At 38.4% G+C, this 20,416-nt stretch overlaps 1 protein-coding gene across 1 annotated transcript; it reads left to right on the top strand.

The window, feature by feature from the left end:
- The first annotated feature begins 11,118 nt into the window (after positions 1-11,118).
- Positions 11,119-20,166, top strand: LOC127619496 (nucleoside diphosphate kinase A 2). The gene is made up of 5 exons (XM_052092336.1): positions 11,119-11,266; positions 11,806-11,938; positions 12,305-12,406; positions 12,499-12,611; positions 19,935-20,166. Exons 1-5 carry the CDS (start codon positions 11,130-11,132, stop codon positions 20,050-20,052), a joined length of 603 nt encoding a protein of 200 aa, XP_051948296.1. The 5' UTR covers positions 11,119-11,129; the 3' UTR covers positions 20,053-20,166.
- The last annotated feature ends 250 nt before the right edge of the window (positions 20,167-20,416 follow it).

Below are 20,416 nucleotides of genomic sequence, written 5' to 3'. Positions count from 1 at the left end.
GGAGCGACGAGCACCTCAGTGCTTGGCTGCAAGAGCAAATAGACTCAACTGGTGGTTTAAAAACCAGCTGTCTGCTCCAACACACCACCAGATAGCGCTCCAGGCTACCGGAATTGTCTGTGAGTTCCTCTGGCAACGAAGGATAAATATTACTATGTTACTTTTAATAGTGTTTTGTTAAAGCATATATATATATATATATCTTCTACTCAATGGATAATCAATTGTACTCTACATCACGCAAGGCTTCACATTTGCATGCACATGCTTATTACAAATGAGTTGATTTTTGTCACCCACCCCCAGGCACAGCGCTAGCTAGAGGACTGGGATCTTTTACTCCTAGTTAAGTGTGGATGGAGAGGTTTGGTCCCAAGTTCTGCAGAGTGCAGCCCCATAAAAATGGCATTGGATAGTGGACTGAGTGGCCTACTTTGGCTACATGATGAAATGGGACAGGCTAGCTTGTGTGACTGCTCTCTGGTTTGAGGGAAATAGAGTGTGAGACTTTTTTAAGTCTCAGAGGTGGGAATATATAGTATATTTTTCAATATTCTAGTATGTTTCTTATATATCAAAATACTTATATGAGTTTCCTGGCCTTTGTGCTGCAGAGGCCACAAAGAGCACCCAGCTGTAACAAAATAATGAGACTAAGGACCTTGAAGATAGACTAAAGCCAAGTTTCTACCAGTAAAAAGATATCAAAAGGCTCTGTGAGATAATGGTGGCAAATAGTATCCATTGGTTACAAAAATAACAAAAGGGCACAGAAATGAGGTAATGCCAGATAACAAACTGTATAGAAGAGGAGGTTTTGGACTAAGACAGTCAGAACGGACAGCTGGCCGGTCTCATGTTTGTTGGTGTTCAATAAACTACAACTTTGGCATCTGGAACTCAAGACTCTGAGAGTTTTCTTACAACTTAGAGAGATTCATCGTGATATTCCACGACAAGAGTTGTCCGTTTAAAGCTATTTCCTAGTTTTGTTAATGTATTAGTAATATGAGCGATCACGGAGCACAGTTCTATGTAAACAATGACTAACGGATTCACTTTACGTCACCAACTGGCTCATATTACACACAAAAATTATCTTTTGCCACAACCTGTTGGCTAACATATGTAATTTCAAAAATAAAGCCACTAACTCCTAACAGATACACTTTAGTTTAGAACAGCATGAACACAAATTGATACACACACACAGTGAAGCATTGGAGTGCTGATGCTGTCACACCATCAGTGCTCATGGAACGTCTCTCGTCCAATCAGATTCGAGGACCGGTACTAACTGTGGTATATATCTGTATAATTTGTCAACATTATTAAGACTTTTTTTGACTAGACTATATAGTAAATGTGAACTGTGAGCGAAGTGTCATATGCAGACTTATGGAAATCATACATATAAAGGTGTATTTGTTCAATAACAGAAGCTTCCAAGTACACACAAAAATGGACTATCAAACTGAACAATACAATACAAATTTGAAGATATGTGGGGACAAATCTGTTAATGGATTTAACAACAATCCCACAGCAAGGCAATTAAATCAGCTTTCAAAAGAATGGTAGCAAAACATGACATCAGAGCTAGTGGAAACAGTTCTCCACTGGATAGCACGGTGACACTGGAGGCAAAACCTTCTGATATGCTGGCATTTCAAGCAAAGTGATGTTCAGCCTGAAACAGAAGACACAGAGAAAAATATCACTAAGTCTTCCCAGTTTTCCATGTTCAAAGAGGCTGTTGTAGCGAATCAGCTCTATGAAATATTAATAATCAATCATAACTTGTTATAATCGATCATGAATATTTGGATCAGTTAATCGGGTTAACTTGATGTAGCTACATTAACATTACAACCAAATGCTCGGTTCATCCCGTGAACACTCAATATTGGTTATTAATTAATTAATTAATAGAAAGGTACATTTCCGGGGCATGGGAAATGTCTTTCTTACTACGTATTAAGAGCAAGTAGTCAAAATCTATGATTAGTGACTTTAGATATGAGCTTGAGACACAGACAACTTTACATGTGACATGAACAATACTTTATTAACTAGACTAAACATTTAAACTACTCTAACATACATATACATACATGCATACAGTTTACCAAGGGAAAGAGGGTTGAAGCAGACTACAGGAAGGCAAGAAGTTATAGCATTGTTTGAAATTCAGCAGATCAACAGCCTGAGCAAACCATCATATTAGTTCTGACACGCCCTTTTTAGAAAGGGGTGAGGATACTTAATGTATCAAATAATGAGACTAAGTCTGATACTTGCATGTCCCATTTGAATTAAACTGTCCTGATGCAATTGTTGAGGCTCCAGTTGATCTTTGATGATGTTGTCTTGATGAGAGAGAGAACCAGTGGGGGTCAGATTGATCTTTGGTGAATGGAAAGACAAGGCCGTAGCCTGGCGCATGCTTGGGAGTCCTTGGGGCCTACTAGTTCAGCATCATTCAGCAAGAGAGTGAGAGAGCACAAGGCTCAGAGGGCAAAAGAGGCAGGAAGCAAGAGGAGCATAAGAGAGCGAAGAGACGAGAGCGAAGGTCCGTTGTTGGTGCAATTTATGCCCTTAGAAAACGTGTCCCACCTCTCATTGGCTCGACCAATAAGAAGAGTGGAAGTTTCAGGCGGGAATTTGGTTTATGGCCCTTTGTTCTGAGAGGGGTGGTAGCCGATGAAGAAACTAGAAAATCTTCTTGTAATACTAATATGTTGTTGTTATCGACATATCATGTACACAGTCATTTCAATCTTCAAAATACCAAGTTATAGAGACCAAATATGCCACACATATGATTTCGGTTAACCATGGTATGCAAAGTCTGAAACATTAACCCATTGGAGTTTGCAAGAAAACATAGATCAACAACACTTAGGAAAATCCTGAGATGGAACATTAGATACATGTTAATATTTTTATCACATGGATATATATAGGACATACAGGATTAAAAAGCGTTCATTTCTCCTTCTCAGTAAGTGAGAGTTGGCCATCTCTGCACATTCCTTTGGCGGTCGTAAAATTCTCCTTCCATTGGGACAGGAGAATGATTCCTTTGTCAAGGCTCATTTGCATGTTTATGACCGGGTTTATGACAGTAAGAGATTTTGGGCTGAATGACTCAAAAGATAGTAAAACATAGCGTAATATCATTCTACAGAGATCTTATATTCGAATTCAGCTCGGACAAATCGTAAGGTTTAATTTGATACCAAGAAACTTGTATTTGGTACACTCAAGAAGGAATATACACTCTTCGGCTATTAAATATCAAGCCTCAGAGCTTTCTACACAAATGAAAACAATTCTACTAGTTTTGATCTAACATCAGACACACAAAACATACGGGGATTAAAACATATTTCACTAGAAAATACATTTCTAAGTTTAAAACTGAAAACACACACATTCTCTGTTGCCAACTTTTCACGTGCCCTTTTCTCACGTGGTGAAGCACAGAGTCTCACATGTGCGGGGTTTTTTAGAAAGCACCACAAGGATCCTCTGTCAATGGTTCCTTGTCTCTTTGTCAATACATTTATTGTGCTTGTGGAGACTGGTTGGCGCTATTTCAGTAATTAGGGGAGTTTTAAAAGTGGGGTTTCTTATTCATGAATCTGCAGAGGCCACTGATCCTCCGCCATACCTTACACTGTGGTGGGGTACATAGCAGGCTTTGCAGTTAAAAACACTATGAAGAAGATTCAGTGCACTACCTATTTATCAGCTCTCCGTGTCGAGAGCTCTTCCCAAGATGAACGCACTGATCGACATGAAGTCCCGAGGTGGACTTATCAGACCGTCAGACAGTGTCCTGAAAGTCTGCAAGATAGCAGAGAGATTTCTTCAACAGCAGACACTCACAAGGCCCATCTCTGTCCCCACAAAGGTTCTGGAACGCCATGGTGGTTCTGCATTCAAGGATCTTGAGGCACACATGTTCAACCTAGAACCATACAACAATCACATCTTCATACTCTGTGCATTGCAGAAAGTTGAACTAACATCAGGCTCCACTTCATTGCCAAGGAAACATGTGGTGCATCACACTCCAAATGACTTAGAAAAACTCTGGGCAAGCTTGTACTGCCAAAAAAAAAAGTAGGATATAAAGATCAGGGGCCAGTTGCATCAGCTACACGCAAGTTACAACTTAGCCTAGTTGTGGCGTAAATGGGCACTAAGTCACAATTTACGCAATACTAAATATTTGATTGGTACACCATGAAACTTAGGTAGAATGTAACCTTATGTATAAACAAAATATTTACGAAAGACTCCGACCAGGCGTAACTGATGGAATAAAAAAGCAGACCGATATTTTATGACATCAATGAGCTAAAGTTTTGTGTGACAGGCATCAATCATTTCAACATACAGTATGACATTGATGAGAGAGAGAGAGAGAGAGAGAGAGAGAGAGAGAGAGAGAGAGAGAGAGAAAAAAACTTAAATTTAAACAAATTTTCAGCATAAAACCATTTAAAAGGTGCAGTTGTCAGTATTTGTCACCAGGTGTCAAGTTTCAACACCTTCAAAATATATACAGTTCCTATATATTGTTATTTACACAGGGCAAATATATTAAATCTAATTTTATATATCATATATTGATGTGGATATAATTTATTACAGCTGACAGTTACATGAACAAACAAGGTTTGAATATCAACCTTAACAAGATCAAATTGAAGTTCATGGCTTTTTTACACTTATGTGTACAAATTTGAAGGCTGCTTATCGGATAATACAGGTAAACGTCATATTATGTGACTATGCTTCACGGAGAGTTTACGACCTACTAGTTAAGTAGCCTTACGAACAGGTGGTGCAACCAAATTAAGCAGTCTTCTTTACAAACTAACTAGTAGTTACTAAGCCTTTAGTGTGAACTTTACGTCCCAACTTATGTAAGACCTTACACACAGTTATTTACTCAACTTCAGGTCGAGGGCGGTTGGTGACTGCTGGATTGTGACTGGAGCGCTGATGGTAGGAAGTAGCATAGACTCCGGAAGCGATCCGGAAATGGAGGATGAAATGGTGGATGCGGATCAAGAAGGAAATGCATGTAATGAATGGAAGGTGGTAGAAGCTAGGAAAAGAAAGAAAAGTTGGTGACAAATATCAAAAACGGACAGTGAAAAGGGTAATCATCTGGCAAGAAGGAGGAAAGAGGAATTTAAGGTATTGATGAAGTATATTACAGAGTCTGTAAATATCATCAACCCTTTGAATTAACAAAAGCACTGAAAGAAATAATAGGGACAATTGAAAGTGTTAAGACCTTAAGGCATGGTAAAATTATGCTGTTTTGTAAAGATGGTAGGCAACAAAAACGGCCCTGGGAATTAATCACTGGTCGGGCATAAAGTAGTATGTTTAATCCCTGAAGAAAAGATTTAGGTTAAAGGTGTGATAATGGGGATTCCAACCGATGTTCCAGTTGAAAAGATAACATAACTGGAGCTTCAGTAAATGATGTCAGACGGAAGTACATCAGAAAGAATGTAAAGACAGACAGCCTCTCAGTGGTATTAAACTTTGATGAGAATAAGTTACCTGAGAGAGTATACGTAGGATTGGTGAGCTATATGATTAGACCATATGTTCCACCACCATTAAGATGTGCAGAGGCAAACAGAGATTTGCGAGATGTAGAGGTGAGCATGAATATGGCAAATGTGAGCAAGGTACAAACCCTAAGTGCTGTAATTGCGGAAGTGATCATAGAGATAGGAGATTGTTTAGTGAGGAAAAATGCAGTGAAAGTTCAAAAATGTCAGAGTGGGAGAAGGAATATCATACGCTGAAGCTCTCAAGAAGGTAAAACGGACAACCAAAGTAATAGAAGCTAAGGTTTCAATTCCACAACAAAAAGTTAAGTTGCAAGAACAAAGTAAAAGAAAAAAGTGATTGTAGATAATGTGTCATTCATAGCATTCATGGCAGAAGTGTTGAATTGATCTGCCCAAACCGAAAGTAGGACAGAAAGAATTAAAATTATTATCAGAGCTGCTGAAAAGTACTTGGAATTAGAGGATGTTAATGTAGATATGATAAACGAAAGGCTTAAGATGCAAACAGCAAACAGTAAATAGTCAGACAGCATGTGGTGTTTCATAATGCTGATTACAATCTTGCAATGGAATGCAAGAAGTTGAATTGCCAGTGGACAAGAATTCAAGAAATTCATAACAAACCAAGAAAATGATCCTGACATTACATTTAGCAGACGCTTTTATCCAAAGCGACTTACAGTGCACTTATTACAGGGACAATCACCCCAGAGCAACCTGGAGTTAAGTGCCTTGCTCAAGGACACAATGGTGGTGGCTGTGGGGCTAGAACCAACATCCTTCTGATTACCAGTTATGTGCTTAGACCACTACACCACCACTCCGCAAACATTATTTGTGTTATGTGCAAGAAACATGGCTAAAACCACAATTAAATTTTTTAATGCATGGATACAATACAATTAGAAGAGATAGACATAAAGGAAATGGTGGTGGGGTAGCAACATTTATTAAACAAGGTATTGGGTATAGAATAGTTTAGGTAAATGGACCAACAAGAGGTAGTGGTGGTGGAAATTTGGGAAGGATCACAGAGTATTAGAATAATTCATTTTTATAATCCATGTGACAGGTTAAGTAAGGATACATTAGAAAATATTAGAGGGAATGGAAACTGTAAAGTAGACGCCTTCAGAATATGTGTGGTGACTTTAATGCACACAGTACATTATGGGGTAGTACAATAACAGATCATAACGGACAGATAATAGAAGACATGCTAGAATGGAGAGGATTAATATGCATTAATGATGGAAGCTATACAAGAATTGATTTGGCACAGGGAAAATATTCAATGTTAGACTTGACACTTGTTTCTGAAAATTTAGCAGGAAAATGTGATTGGAAAGTTTTAAATCAAAGTACAATAGGTAGTGTTCATTTTCCTATCAGTAGTAAAATCGGTTTGGACATAGCTCAAACAGTGGTGGAAAGATTACCAAGGTGGAAATGTAAAACAGCCGGCTGGGATAAATATAAGGATTTATGTCAAAATAAAATGGCAGAAATAGGTAATTCTATAGAGGATGTAGAAGCATTTCATTATTTATTTATTTATTTATTTATTAGGGACCATGTACAATTTCAAACATAAATGTTGCCATTTGATGCATTGTACCAGAGTTAGCCGTAGGTTGCAAGAACTTGCAACGTGTTGCATCATTGATGAGATCATCATAAAATCAATCTTATGTGAAAAATAAGATTCAAATTACAACAACAATAAAATGTGTGTGTGCGTATGTATGTATGTATATATATTATACACACACACACACACACACACACACACAACAACAACAGTTTTAGAGGTTTGGTCGAGTGAACCACACTTTTATATCCCGTTTCCTTTTCAAAAGAGTTTATACAAAGTACATGTTATGAATGCAGACGAGGGCAGACAAGAAGTGGGATCTAAACGCGGTTTATTGAACAAAAGTGAAAATAAGACAAAACTGGAACAAATGAAACATCCACGAGGGGAAACTGAAACTTAAACAGGGAGACATCAAAGGAACACGGAACGGATAAACATGGCAGGATAAATATGACAAGACGGGCAGCAGAGCAAACATCAGGACAGGGAAACATCAAAACAGTCAGAACATCAACATTCAACGAACGACAAGGAGTGGAGAACAAACAGGGTTTATATACACAGACACAGGAGGATCACAAACGACAAACAGGTGCGAACAATGATGGCAGTGATGAGATCCGGGAATTGTGGGAAGTGTAGTTTTTAGACAAAGACAAGTGAAACACGGGGCAGACAACAAGGGAATCGTGACAGTACATGTTAAATCCTGCTTAAATATCCCTGTTTGTTTTGACAATCTTATTTTCGTGAAAATGTGTATTCTTATTTATTGTTCTATTTTATTTAGGAGTAATATTGAGAAAATAACAAGTTTGCAGTAATGCAAAGATATTATTTTAGTTGTTGCTAGTTTGTATTTTGAGTTGAGAAATACACATTGCAGCATTATCAGTTATCTATTTGTGCATTTTCCTTGATAACCAAGCAAGTTGATTCATGATACCATTTGTTTATTATATCGCAATCGCATATCGCAATATTAACCTCAATAATTGCAATATTAAATTTTTCAAGGAACTTCTGCAACTGGTTGAAGCAGCTCTGACTGCACCGAGAATGACAGTTTTGGAGTTTGTGTTCATTTACATGGCACACTCCCATATTATATGAACTTTAAGGACAAAATATTGCAAACCTGTGATCTGTGTTTCTATCAGACACTCGAGCTGCAGACAGAGGGGGTGAGAGACGAGCGTCTCCGTGTTAAGAGTGCACATCAGTTCTCGACTCGGTTGAAGCAGCTCTGACCATACAGAGAATTACAGTTTTGGAGTTTGTGTTCCTTTACAGGTCACGCTCCCATATAATATTATCTTTATTGATGAAATAAAGACATATCGCCAATTTGTGTTTCTGTGTTATTTGTTCTGGCCACGAGTTCAGTGTCGGTCTGCTCAGCATCCATGTTCACCTGATTTCCACGCTGAACACCAGAAACTCACATGACATGACCACACGTGCCACTCCCTAAACTGAGACTGACTGGTCATTTATTTATTAGCGGTGTAGAAAATGGGCAAACAGCTCTCAGAGAGAATGGGCTGTCAAGTCCACACATGCACTTATTTATTTAATAAAATCGCAGCATTTGCTGTCATATAATCGCACAGGCTGACATCGCGATTGCGATATGATTAGTTGTGTAGCACTAATGCAAACTAATGGAGCGTATGGTCATGAACAGATTTATATATGCTATTGAAAAGAAAAACCTTTTCTCTGCATTCCAAAGTGGTTTCAGAAAAGGGAGAAACAGTGGATTCTGTTTTATGCCTGGAAGCTGAAATTAGAAAGGCCTAATTAAACAAGGAATTGTTAGTAGAAGTATGTTTTGACATTGAAAAAGCATACGATATTATGTGGAAAGAGGGACTTTTAATAAAACTGGATAGAATGGAAGTAAAAGGTAGAATGTATAACTGGATTATGAATTTTTTGTTTTAAAGAACAATACAAGTGAGAGTGGAGTCTGCTTTTTCTCATGTATATCAAGTAGAGAACAGAACACCACAAGGAATTGTTAGCAGTCCAATTCTGTTTAACATAAATGATCAATGACATTTTTTTCATAGACAGATTCAGGGATAGGGAAGTCTTTATATGCAGATGATGGGGCACTGTGGAAGAGAGGACGCAATGTTGGGCATGTGGAGAGATGTATTCAAACTGCTGTAAGAAAGGTTAGGGAATTGGGCTTTTGAATGGGGTTTTCGTTTTTCAGTGGCAAAAACTCAGGTGATCTGTTTTACAAAAAGAAAAATTAACCCAACAATACATATGAATATGTATGGACAACAACTGGAGCAAACATCAGTAGTTAGATTCCTGGGAATGTGGATGGATTCAAAATTGAATTTTAAAGTGCATATTCAGAAAAGTATAGACAAATGGAAAAAAGCAATAAATATAATGAGGTGTTTGGCAGGAATTGAATGGGGAGCATGCCGTCAGTCTCTTAAAAGTATACATTGTGCACTAATAAGAGCTGCTATTGATTATGGATGTATGGTGTACAGTTCTGCATCTAAAACACTACTTTTAAAAGTTGAGGCATTGCAATCACAAGCATTGAAAATATGTTGTGGAGCAATAAGATCATCTCCTGTAACAGCAGTACAAGTAGAGATATGAAATGCCTCTAGAAATTAGAAGGCTCAAATTAAAGATAAGTTATTGGACAATATTGGATATTAAAGGTCATTCTCATCCATTTAAGAAAGTCTTGAATGATTGCTGGGAATACGAGTATAAAAAATCAACAAGCTTTGGATGGACAGCCAATAAGGAGGCACAAAACGTAGGAATAAGTGATATCAACATTGCCCCTTCTGTCGCTATGTCAGCAATACCTCCTTGGCTTTTCCCTATGCCTCTAGTGGACATTCAGTTGTATGAAGATAAGCATCTTCAAGTTTAACAGTACAACAATATATTGATCAAATATATTATAACGCAGTGCAAATTTATACAGATGGATCAAAATATCCAGATTCTGGATATACTACAGCAGCAGTTTACATACCTCTTAGTTAAAATTTCAAAGAGAATCTCTGATCATTTTTCTGTATTTAGTTCAGAATTAATAGCAATAGTCCTACTTCAATGGCTAGAAGAAATACAACCTACAAGGTCAATGATATGCACAGATTCACTTTCAGCTATCAGTAGCTTATCAAGTGGAATATCGGTAGCAAGACAAGATTTGATATATGAAGTGATGCAGAGTCTATTTATATTAAGACAATCTGGACTTATTGAAACTTTTTTGGGTACCATCACATGTGGGTGTAAAAGGAAACGAGGAGGCAGACCATCTGGCTAAACAGGCTTTGAAACATTCACAAATTGACATAAAAGTGTCATTAAGTAAAATAGAATTTAAAGGATTTATAGCGAGTGAAATAAGAAAGATATGGCAGAAAGAGTGGGACAGTGGAATTAAAGGTAGACACTTGCATCACATTCAAGTAAATTTGGAAACAGGAAAGAGGATGTTTTAATTTCTAGAATGCGTATTGGACATTGTGCATTAAATAAGTGTTTGTACAGAATAGGGAAACATGAGAATGGTAAATGTGGTCTAGAAGAATCAGTAGAACATGTAATTATAAAATCTGATGCATATGAAAGAGCAAGATTCCATCTAAATCGAGCTTTAAGTAAATGATGTGTCACTTGAGGTTTTGTTAGGAAATGGCCCAAAGCAATCAAGAATGTATCAAGAATTATTTAATTTCTTTAAAAAAAAAAAACAAGATTGATCAATAGAATATAAGACAAGTATAAGTTTTTTTTATTTGAACTTTCCAACCGTTTAACGCTCCACACTCCAATCCAGCAGGTGGCAGGAATGCGCCATTTAAGGTGGATCGCCAACCGCCATAAAATAACAGAAGAAGAAGACGACGCAATAACGCGTTATGTCATCTGTACACCACGTGTCCTCACATAAAAAGCTATCCGGTCTTCCAGAAACTCGTCTCCTCTGTCTTATTTTCCTTTCGTCGTCTAAGATCCAGATTGTTTCACACAATCGATACATTTCATCTGCATTAAGGTGTGTTACACACTGTGTAAATAGTTATATTACTAATTCTACATTTGAAATAGTCTTCTGATATTCTAAATGTATATCCATTTATGAGCGTATCAACCTCTACTTTTATTCATGGAATTTAAGACTTTGTTCCCTTCGTTAGTGTCGTTGACAATGTCGCATAATATACGATGTGTGTATAATTCATACACGCCTCAATTGTAATCAAACGATGAGCGAACACGAACGACGCGGATTGACTCTCTGATCCAGCGTGAATGATATCGTTCTTTCAGAAAAACTTCTGAAAGTAGTAGCGTGCATGAACGAGCACGTGGCACTAAAATGGCCACCATCAGACTGTGAACTTGAATTAAGTGTAAATCACGCAACAAAAAAAAAACCGCATCGTTGACAACGAAGATTGTCACTTTTGATGTTATCTTATTCGATTACATTTAGTTACTCAATGGTTAAGTCCGATTTATTTGTATTATGCTTTTTTACATCGTTTCAATGTGTCTTTATGCTCTAAAATTCATACCTATTATTATTTTCAGAGCTATGGCTGCTAAAACCGAGCGCACTTTCATTGCTATTAAACCTGATGGGGTCCAGAGAGGGCTCATTGGTGAGATCATCAAGCGTTTTGAACAGAAGGGATTCAGACTGATGGCTATGAAGTTTCTTCAGGTTTGTTAACTTCTTAAGACTTAACAGGAGTGGAGGGGAATAGCATATTTCATCTGAAAATGTATAGAACTTGTGTGCATTTAGAGAACTTCCAGACCTTGCATTATTTACTGTGAAGTGTTTTAGCACTGTTACCTGGAAACTTTTAAATACTCTGCAAGTAGTATTCCCGTATATGAGTTGCAGTGGAGAGATTAAAGACATGTAAAATAGTGTGCAAATGGAACAGTGCTGATAATATGCTGTAATTCCAACACAAATGTGAAACTTGATCATCTGTGCAGTTCATTCTTTTGATTCTTTGGAGTAGATCCTTTTGGTTAGGAAAATATAAACCAACAGTTTCTCGCTGTTGTTACATCACAGGCATCTGAGGACTTGTTGAAACAGCATTACATTGATCTGAAGGACCGACCTTTCTTCCCAGGGCTTGTAAAGTACATGAACTCTGGACCAGTTCTTGCTATGGTAAGTGCTGTTAATGAACTAATTTTAAACCAAATATTTTGCTTGTTTACAAACATCTGTAGGGCCCTTTTATATGTTCTCTGAATTGTTAGGTTTGGGAGGGTCTGAATGTTGTAAAGACTGGAAGGGTTATGCTTGGAGAGACCAATCCTGCTGACTCTAAACCTGGAACAATTAGGGGAGATTTCTGTATTGAAGTGGGCAGGTAAGTGGTTTTATAGCCTTTTGACTCTGTTTTAGGAAAGCATTTGTAGGCCCCTATGAAATCAGTTTTATTTCTTCCCAAATTCTATGTTTTCTGTTTTATTTTCTCTGAATTCTGCGTTTAAAGTTGAATTTACATTTCCATTTCATCCAAAAAATAAAAAATAAACTTGAATCAATTCATTTGTAGCTTGAATAAAATGAAAAACAAAAATGTACTTTTCAGCATACCATTGCTCCTTATCTATCATCTAATTTATTTTTTATTAAAGACTTTTCTAATTAAAAATTAATTTTAATTTTATTATTATTTGGTCATGTACCGTGCTGCACAGTATAGCATTACAGTATTAATGAATGCAGTGATGAAACACTTGTTTGAGAAATTGCTTAAATATAATGTAGTTATTGAATTATTGAACTTAAAATTTTTTACTATACAGAGGTAATATTTCTGTTGCATTTTTATTTGTATTTATTTTTTCAAATAAAGCTTTTAGCATTTTGTTATATGGGCTAATGTACTTATTAAACCGTAAAAGTCTATGGTTTAAATATATATATATATATATATATATATATATATATATATATATATATATATTAGTCTGCATGTGCTACATGTTTCACAGTGAATAAAGTGCTCTGTTCTTTGTCATCAACAGACAAGTGATGTTAGTGTAAAAACAGCGGCTTCTCGCAGTCACTTACTGTAGAAACTCACAGATCTCAGTTAGCAGTTATCGGACAGTGATTCCCTAACCTGTTAATGGAGGCCCCCCTACACTACACATTTTGGATATCTCCCTAATCAAACACCTGATTCAACTCAGCTCTTAAGTAGAGACTATGACTTGAATTGGGTGTGTCAGAAGAGGGATATAAACAAAATGTGCAGTGTTGGGGGGCTTCCAGGAACAGGGTTTGGAACCACTGCTCTAGAACATATCACTGTTTTAATTTGATTAATTGTGCATTTATACATTAATGCTGGTTTTCATATTCACCATAGTATCTTGAACTTCATACAGTTTTCACCTTCACCTGGAGCTTTTATTTTGTAATTTAAGTTTACAGATTGTAGTTTACAAGGTTCTGCATTTTCTGTTATACAGTGTAGATTTGTTTAATAACTTGTAGTGTTAACTAATGTTTGGAATTGAGGGAAGGCTTCAGTCTTGCAGTACTTTGATTTTACAGTGCATGTGAACTGCTCTTAAAAGCGTTGAGAACCCCACAGTGTCATTTAAACTGTCTGCCTATCAGGCAGACACGTTTGAGGTCAATGTTAAATTGCTCGCCAGTTTTGTTCTCCATCTCCTCAACAGTTCTTTGTAACTTTTCTAATGATAAAATACAAATATTTATAAAACTTTTATTACATACAGTCTGCAAATATGCAGATATTGTGTTTAAAAAGATGTCATTCACAAACCTCAGGAAAATCTAGCGTTTTCTTCCCATCGAGCGCTCATTTAAGCCACTTGATAAGATGCGGAGACTTTTTCTCAGCCACCCTGTAACTGCACCAGCACGAGGGGATAAAAAAAAAAGGTTCCCTCTCATTCACAAATCATGACAATCCAATAGGTGATCCAAGCCATTAAAACTGTCAGGATATTGAGCTGCACAAGCACGTAAATGCAACTTCAAGCAGGGCATTGAAAAGCATTAAATTATACCTGTTACAGAAAATTAAGAACATTGATGACGAATATGCGGTTAACCCGGACCCTACCCTTTACAGAGAGCGTCTTAGACTCCAGACAGACATTGATCTCTTATCTAATAACAAAGCCAGGCTCCGTTTGCTCAAATCTAGACAGCGTTTTTTTTGAGTCGGGGGATAAAGCGGGGAAACTTCTGGCCCATCAGGCAACCTCACGGCTTATTCCTGCCATTAGAGCCAACTCAGGCGTGTTGCACACTGATCCTGTCACCATTAATAAAATATTTGCTGAATTTTACGCTGACCTATATACCTCTGGGTGCCCCCCCATTGCGGACGAGACACCTAATGATATGATTTTCCCCCAAATAGACGCAGAATCAGTGAACGACCTAGGTGCCCTTATAACCACCGCTGAGATTCAGAGAGCCATTAATTCCCTACAGAGCGGTAAATCCCCGGGACAGGATGGCTTCACTGTAGAGTACTATAAAAAATTTTCCACTCTTCTCGCGCCAGTCCTAAAAGATATGTACAACGAGGCTTTTCATCAGCGTCGCCTTCTGGATACCCTATCTAAAGCCACCATCTCCCTAATTCCTAAGAAAGGGAAAGACCCCCTGCTCTGCGGCAGCTACCGGCCAATCTCACTTCTCAACGTAGACCTCAAAATTCTCGCAAAGGTTCTGGCACTCCGTCTTCAACGGTTAATGCCCTCCATTATTTCGCTAGATCAGACAGGGTTTATGCCGGGCCGACAGTCTTTCCATAACACTAGACGGCTACTCGACATCATTCACTCATCAAATAATGGTATCCCGGAAATCGTGGTGTCCCTCGATGCCGAAAAGGCATTCGACAGGGTCGAGTGGGGATATCTGTATGAGGCGATGGATAGGATCGGTCAGGGTGGGAATTTTATTCTATGGGTCAGATTATTATACTCATCCCCGACGGCATCGGTTCAAACTAATGACGCGCTATCACCCCCTTTTTCACTTCGGAGAGGCACTACACAGGGCTGTCCCCTGTCTCCACTCCTATTCACCATAGCGATAGAACCTCTGGCCATTTGGCTCTGTGCGGAGGAAGGCTTCAAGGGCATCACACGATTTGGCGTAACTCATAAAGTTTCACTATACGCGGATGACCTTCTCCTGTATATCTCTAACCCTGTCACCTCACTCCCTGTCATTTTGAATGTTTTGGAACGGTTCGGTACATACTCCGGATATAAGCTCAACTACCAGAAAAGTGAGCTCTTGGCGATAAATTCTCTGGCTAAGCAGCTCCCACGCTCGTTATCGGCATTTAAGTGGAGTAACGACGGATTTAGCTACTTGGGGGTTCATATTACAACGGCCGTGTCTGACTTGTTCCGCAAAAATTTCTTACCTCTGGTTGCAAAAACTGTAAGTGACTTCGACCGATGGGCAGTCCTACCACTCTCCCTCGTAGGCCGGGCAAATTTGATTAAGATGGTTATCCTCCCCAAATTCCTTTATCTGTTCCAGCACATCCCAGTGTTCATTTCCAAATCTTTTTTGGACAAGCTGGATACAGTGATATCTAAATTTCTGTGGGGCGGCAAACCTGCCAGGATCTGCAAAACGATCTTACAGTCCCCTAAGTGCGAGGGGGGGCCTGGCACTTCCCAACTTTAGACGATACTATTGGGCAGCTAACATGCAAAAACGTTTATACTGGATGGGTGGGGATGCCTCACCTCCTTCCTGGGTACATTTGGAGCGATCAAGTGCACGCCTCCCGTTGCGGTCGGTCATATGCTCCCAACTCCCTTTGCCCTCAGGATCTGCAGGCTCGTGCCCGATCGTATCCCTATCGCTTGAGATCTGGAGTCAGATTAGGAAGTGCTCAGGTTTACAGGGTCCCTCCATCTTGACACCACTGCTCCAAAATCATGTCTTTACCCCCTCAAGGTCAGATTTGGCATTCAGGGCCTGGCATAGTAATGGTATCATTTGTGTTAAGAATCTATACAAGGATGGCATATTTGCATCCTTCACAGAGCTCTCTTCTCTTCACAACTTGCCAAAATCGCACCTTTTCCGCTTTTTTCAGATTAGAGATTTTGTTAAGAAAACATTTCCCCACTTTCCAAACAGCCCCCCCGAAACCCTGACTGACTCCGTCTTGGCGATAGATCCCAATCATAGAAAATGTATTTCTGTATTGTACGAGTCACTAGGATCAACCTCTGCAGACCCTGGTGCCCTTTCAAAAGCCGCGTGGGAGGGCGAATTGAACATGGCTTTTATGGACGAACAGTGGGGCCGTGCTCAGGCTATGGTTCATTCTTCTATATGCGCCTGTCATGGTCTAATCGAGTGTAAGATCCTTCATAGAGTTCATTACACAAATGCAAAATTGTCTAAAATATACCCTATTGTCCGAGATACCTGTAGCAGGTGTAACCAGTCCCCTGCCAATCATACGCATATGTTCTGGTCCTGCCCTAAGGTGTCAAAAAAGTTAATCCAAAAAGTTGTCAGCTTGTATAGAGCCTACGGACACAATAATCCTCCCAGCCCTTTGTCAGCCATTTTTGGCATTTCCCCAGACACTGACCTCCCTGTTGCGTTGGAGCGGGCCCTGGCATTTACATCATCAGGTGTCATTTAGGTCCCACTTTGTAATGTTTATTGTTAACTATATACATTTGTCACCTGGTGTTAAAAGAAAATGAAAAATGTACTCAATAAAAAAAAAGTTGGGAAAAAAAGAAAAGCATTAAAATTCATTAAATGGATTTTGCCTAAATTAAGGCCTTAAATGGCATTAAAAAGCATTCAATATTATTCCTACACGCATTAAAAATGTATATATAGTTTAGAAAAATATTACCAATTTATTTTGAATATAACCTTCATAATTAATAACTTCGTTTTGCTGTCACAAAAATATGTTCATTGGTGTGATAAACACGTGTAACCAGTTTGGTAATTGCCTCCGGCCGGTGCAAAATTGCCGTAACGCCGGATGTTTGGACAGAGGCGGGCTGGGACCTGGAGGAGTTAGAACAGAGAACGTAAATTTAAGTGAAAATACCGTCAAAAGTGGCTGGAAGACAAAGAATTTAGGACATGGTTGCAGCCCGTTGGTTTTTAACATGGATCCGTTAAATCTCGTATACAGTCCGATGGCCACAAATCAGCTGTAAAAGGCAGACAGCAATTAACTATCTCTAGTTACTTTGACGTGACCGACAAAATAACCTCTTCAGCTACTACCACCACAAACACAACTGCTGCTGTAGTGACCACCGCTTCCAGCGGAGCCACTACAGAAGGAAAATCGATCGGACTTTGAGCAGCGTTTGGTTCGAACGCGACGCTGCAGGCAGAGGTGCAGCAACACTCGTACGCATCAAATGAAGGTGTTTCTGAGTTGTTCCAGGGAATGTTTCCTAATTCGCAAATAGCCAAATCTTTCACCTGTGGAAAGCAGGAGCGGAGCCAGGAGTTTTTCAAAAGGGTGACCAGGCAAGGGCAAGCAATCAGTCTGTAGTGGCACAGAAATGTATTTTATATCGTCGGACTGTGGGGGCGGGGGTTGAGTGGATACAATGACACCCGGGACGGAGAGGTTTGGCGACCTTGGTGTGCACGCACATGTTAAGTTTGTACATTTGTACAGAGATGATTTCAGCTCTAAAGAACTAAATTGTGCCAATAAATTACCAAAACATTTACTAAAACGGCAATTGCGAGTGGGGTGGCCAGGCTACGGTCCATGGTGGCCACGGCCACCCCTGGCCACCCCCTAGCTCCGCCACTGGTGGAAAGGACAAAACCAGCTACATTTAAAAATGTGGACTTGCCCAATACTTAAAAAAAATAAACTGATTTCTGCGATTTAGGCTGCGTCCTAAACCAGAAAAATGCTGCATGCGGAGGCTGTATATGGAGGTAAGATGAAAGTAAGGGGCTATTCTTGCTGATCAGAGACCCATTTCCTAAAGATTTCTATCCATTCAAAACAGCTGTCAGTTAAGCCATTAACTGATTAGGTAGCAAGTCATTGCCTTGGGCTGCCTATGTTTTCGGATGCAGCCCAAGTTAAGCACTATATGTACATTAATTAATGCAGTTAGCATTATATATGTACAATTGGTTTTATTTGATATTTTTGGAGTAAATGCGATTGCTAACGTGGACATGCCATCCATGGTTGATGGACCACTGTGTGTACTGTTATTTCCTTCCTAATATATAAAATGACTTCTTGTGCAAATAAATTACTAAAATTTGATGACTAAACAGAAATCTGAAGAAGCTGCTATCTACCATTTTAAAATACAATGTTTTTATTTGTGTGTAATTGAGTTATTATAGTGCTAATTAAGAGTTTATTATTTTTAGCAATTTTGTTTATTTTAATATATTAAATTGTGTGATTATGTCTGCATTGTATCGGTCTATCGGCCACCCTGCTCTCTGGATACCCGCATCAGCCATTAAAAAACCCATAGCGGTCGACCACATATCCTGCTACTCATTCCAAGTGTTAACTAGCTTCAATAGCTTGTGTATATTTTAATTGTATTAAAATATATTAAACTTGGTCCTGATATTTTAAATGAATATTTTAAGCTTTTACAATTATTAAACCTGTATATTTTTGGTGTGGATCTTAATTTAACTTGCACATTGATTGATCAGTTGTTGTTTTTTTCAGCAGTCCTAAGTCTTTTTAAAATTCTGAATTTTATGTTGATCTTTTGTTGTGCTGTGTAAATATTTATTGTTATTTTCATAGTGGTCTGTCTTCAGAGAAGTAAATCACAATGACTCTCAATGTTGCATACAATTGGATTTACGCTACAGATGACACTTGTTCCTGTGCCTTTGTATCAATCAAACTCTGGATCAGTGAGTGTCATAGTACTAGAGATTTGAAAAACGACCTATTTTCATAATCGACAAGTCGGTCTGTTTTTTGAACAACTAGTAAGAAAAATAGGCTCTTAAACGGAGCAGTACAAAACCATTTATGTGCATCCTGAATGCAGAATAGCACTCTTCAATGTAGCCTAAGTGCTTTAGGATGATCCTCTCTGTGCATTCAAAAGCAGAGTTGCAAGATAATTTTGCAGTTTTTCTTTTCTTCTGCAACTGTTTAAGCAGTGTCAGACAGAATCCACAAAATACTTTAATTTCTCCACTGCACCTCATATATGGGAATACTACTCGCAGAGTATTTAATTTGATTGCAGTCTTTGTATGTATTGTTGATGCAGCACTTTGCTTTATCTACAGTCCATAAAAAGACTAAAGCATTAAAGAGATGAGACTACTTGCAGATGTTTTTACTGTGCTGAATGTTATTTACTGTAAAGCACAGTAGGCTATCATTTTGCAGAAATGCTTCTCAATTAATTTTAGATTTGCGTCTCACATTAAAACTATCACTTAAAATATTAGTGTTAGCATTCAACCCCAACTTTTGTCTGTTGTTGGATGACTAGTTGATTTGTTGCCTACCATGGCACATCCCTACATGGTACCATTTTAAACTGTTTTAGATTTGTTTTGGCAACTTGCTGACATGCATGTAAAAAATTGGTTGAATTTGTAAGCGCAAGTTTTCATAATTTTATGGCAATTGTCAGATCACTTTATTTTGTGTTTTCAGGAACATCATTCATGGTAGTGACTCTGTGGACAGTGCCAATAAAGAGATTGATTTGTGGTTCAAGCCTGAAGAGCTGGTGACTTTCAAGAGCTGTGCGCAAAACTGGATCTACGAATGAACACTCAAACATGGCACCTCTGCACTTCTTGCTGGACCAGTTCCCTTGGACTTGTTTGTTTGGTCTGTTCCTGTCTGAATAACTTGTTTGAATAAAATGCTCTTTGTTTCTGGAGTTCTTAAAGTTCTTTTCAGAGCAAATAAATCTCCATGCTCAATGCTTGGCTTGAATTAAAACTGCATCCTTGACACTGCCAGGCCACATTAAAGGTGGGGTATGTGATTTTCTTTTTTGACCATTTTTTCAAAATAACTTGAAATCCTATTCCTAACCCACTTACTGACTGTAAATTAAAAGCACTGAAATGAAAATTAAGCAATTTAATCATCTGTGGAACGGGCAGGACTCGAAAAACTCCAGCCGA

The sequence above is a fragment of the Xyrauchen texanus genome, chromosome 26, assembly GCF_025860055.1.
Source record: "Xyrauchen texanus isolate HMW12.3.18 chromosome 26, RBS_HiC_50CHRs, whole genome shotgun sequence".
NCBI classification, from domain to species: domain Eukaryota; kingdom Metazoa; phylum Chordata; class Actinopteri; order Cypriniformes; family Catostomidae; genus Xyrauchen; species Xyrauchen texanus.
The sequence above is the reverse complement of the archived record's forward strand: the minus strand, read 5'-3'. Positions and strand labels throughout refer to the sequence as shown.

Bases quoted from the DNA above. Each gene is read 5' to 3' on its own strand.
- LOC127619496 (XM_052092336.1), top strand. From the start codon at position 11,130: ATGTCATCTGTACACCACGTGTCCTCACATAAAAAGCTATCCGGTCTT. The intron at 11,939-12,304 runs GTTTGTTAACTT...GTTACATCACAG, and splicing joins TGGCTATGAAGTTTCTTCAG to GCATCTGAGGACTTGTTGAA. The intron at 12,407-12,498 runs GTAAGTGCTGTT...CTGAATTGTTAG, and splicing joins CTGGACCAGTTCTTGCTATG to GTTTGGGAGGGTCTGAATGT.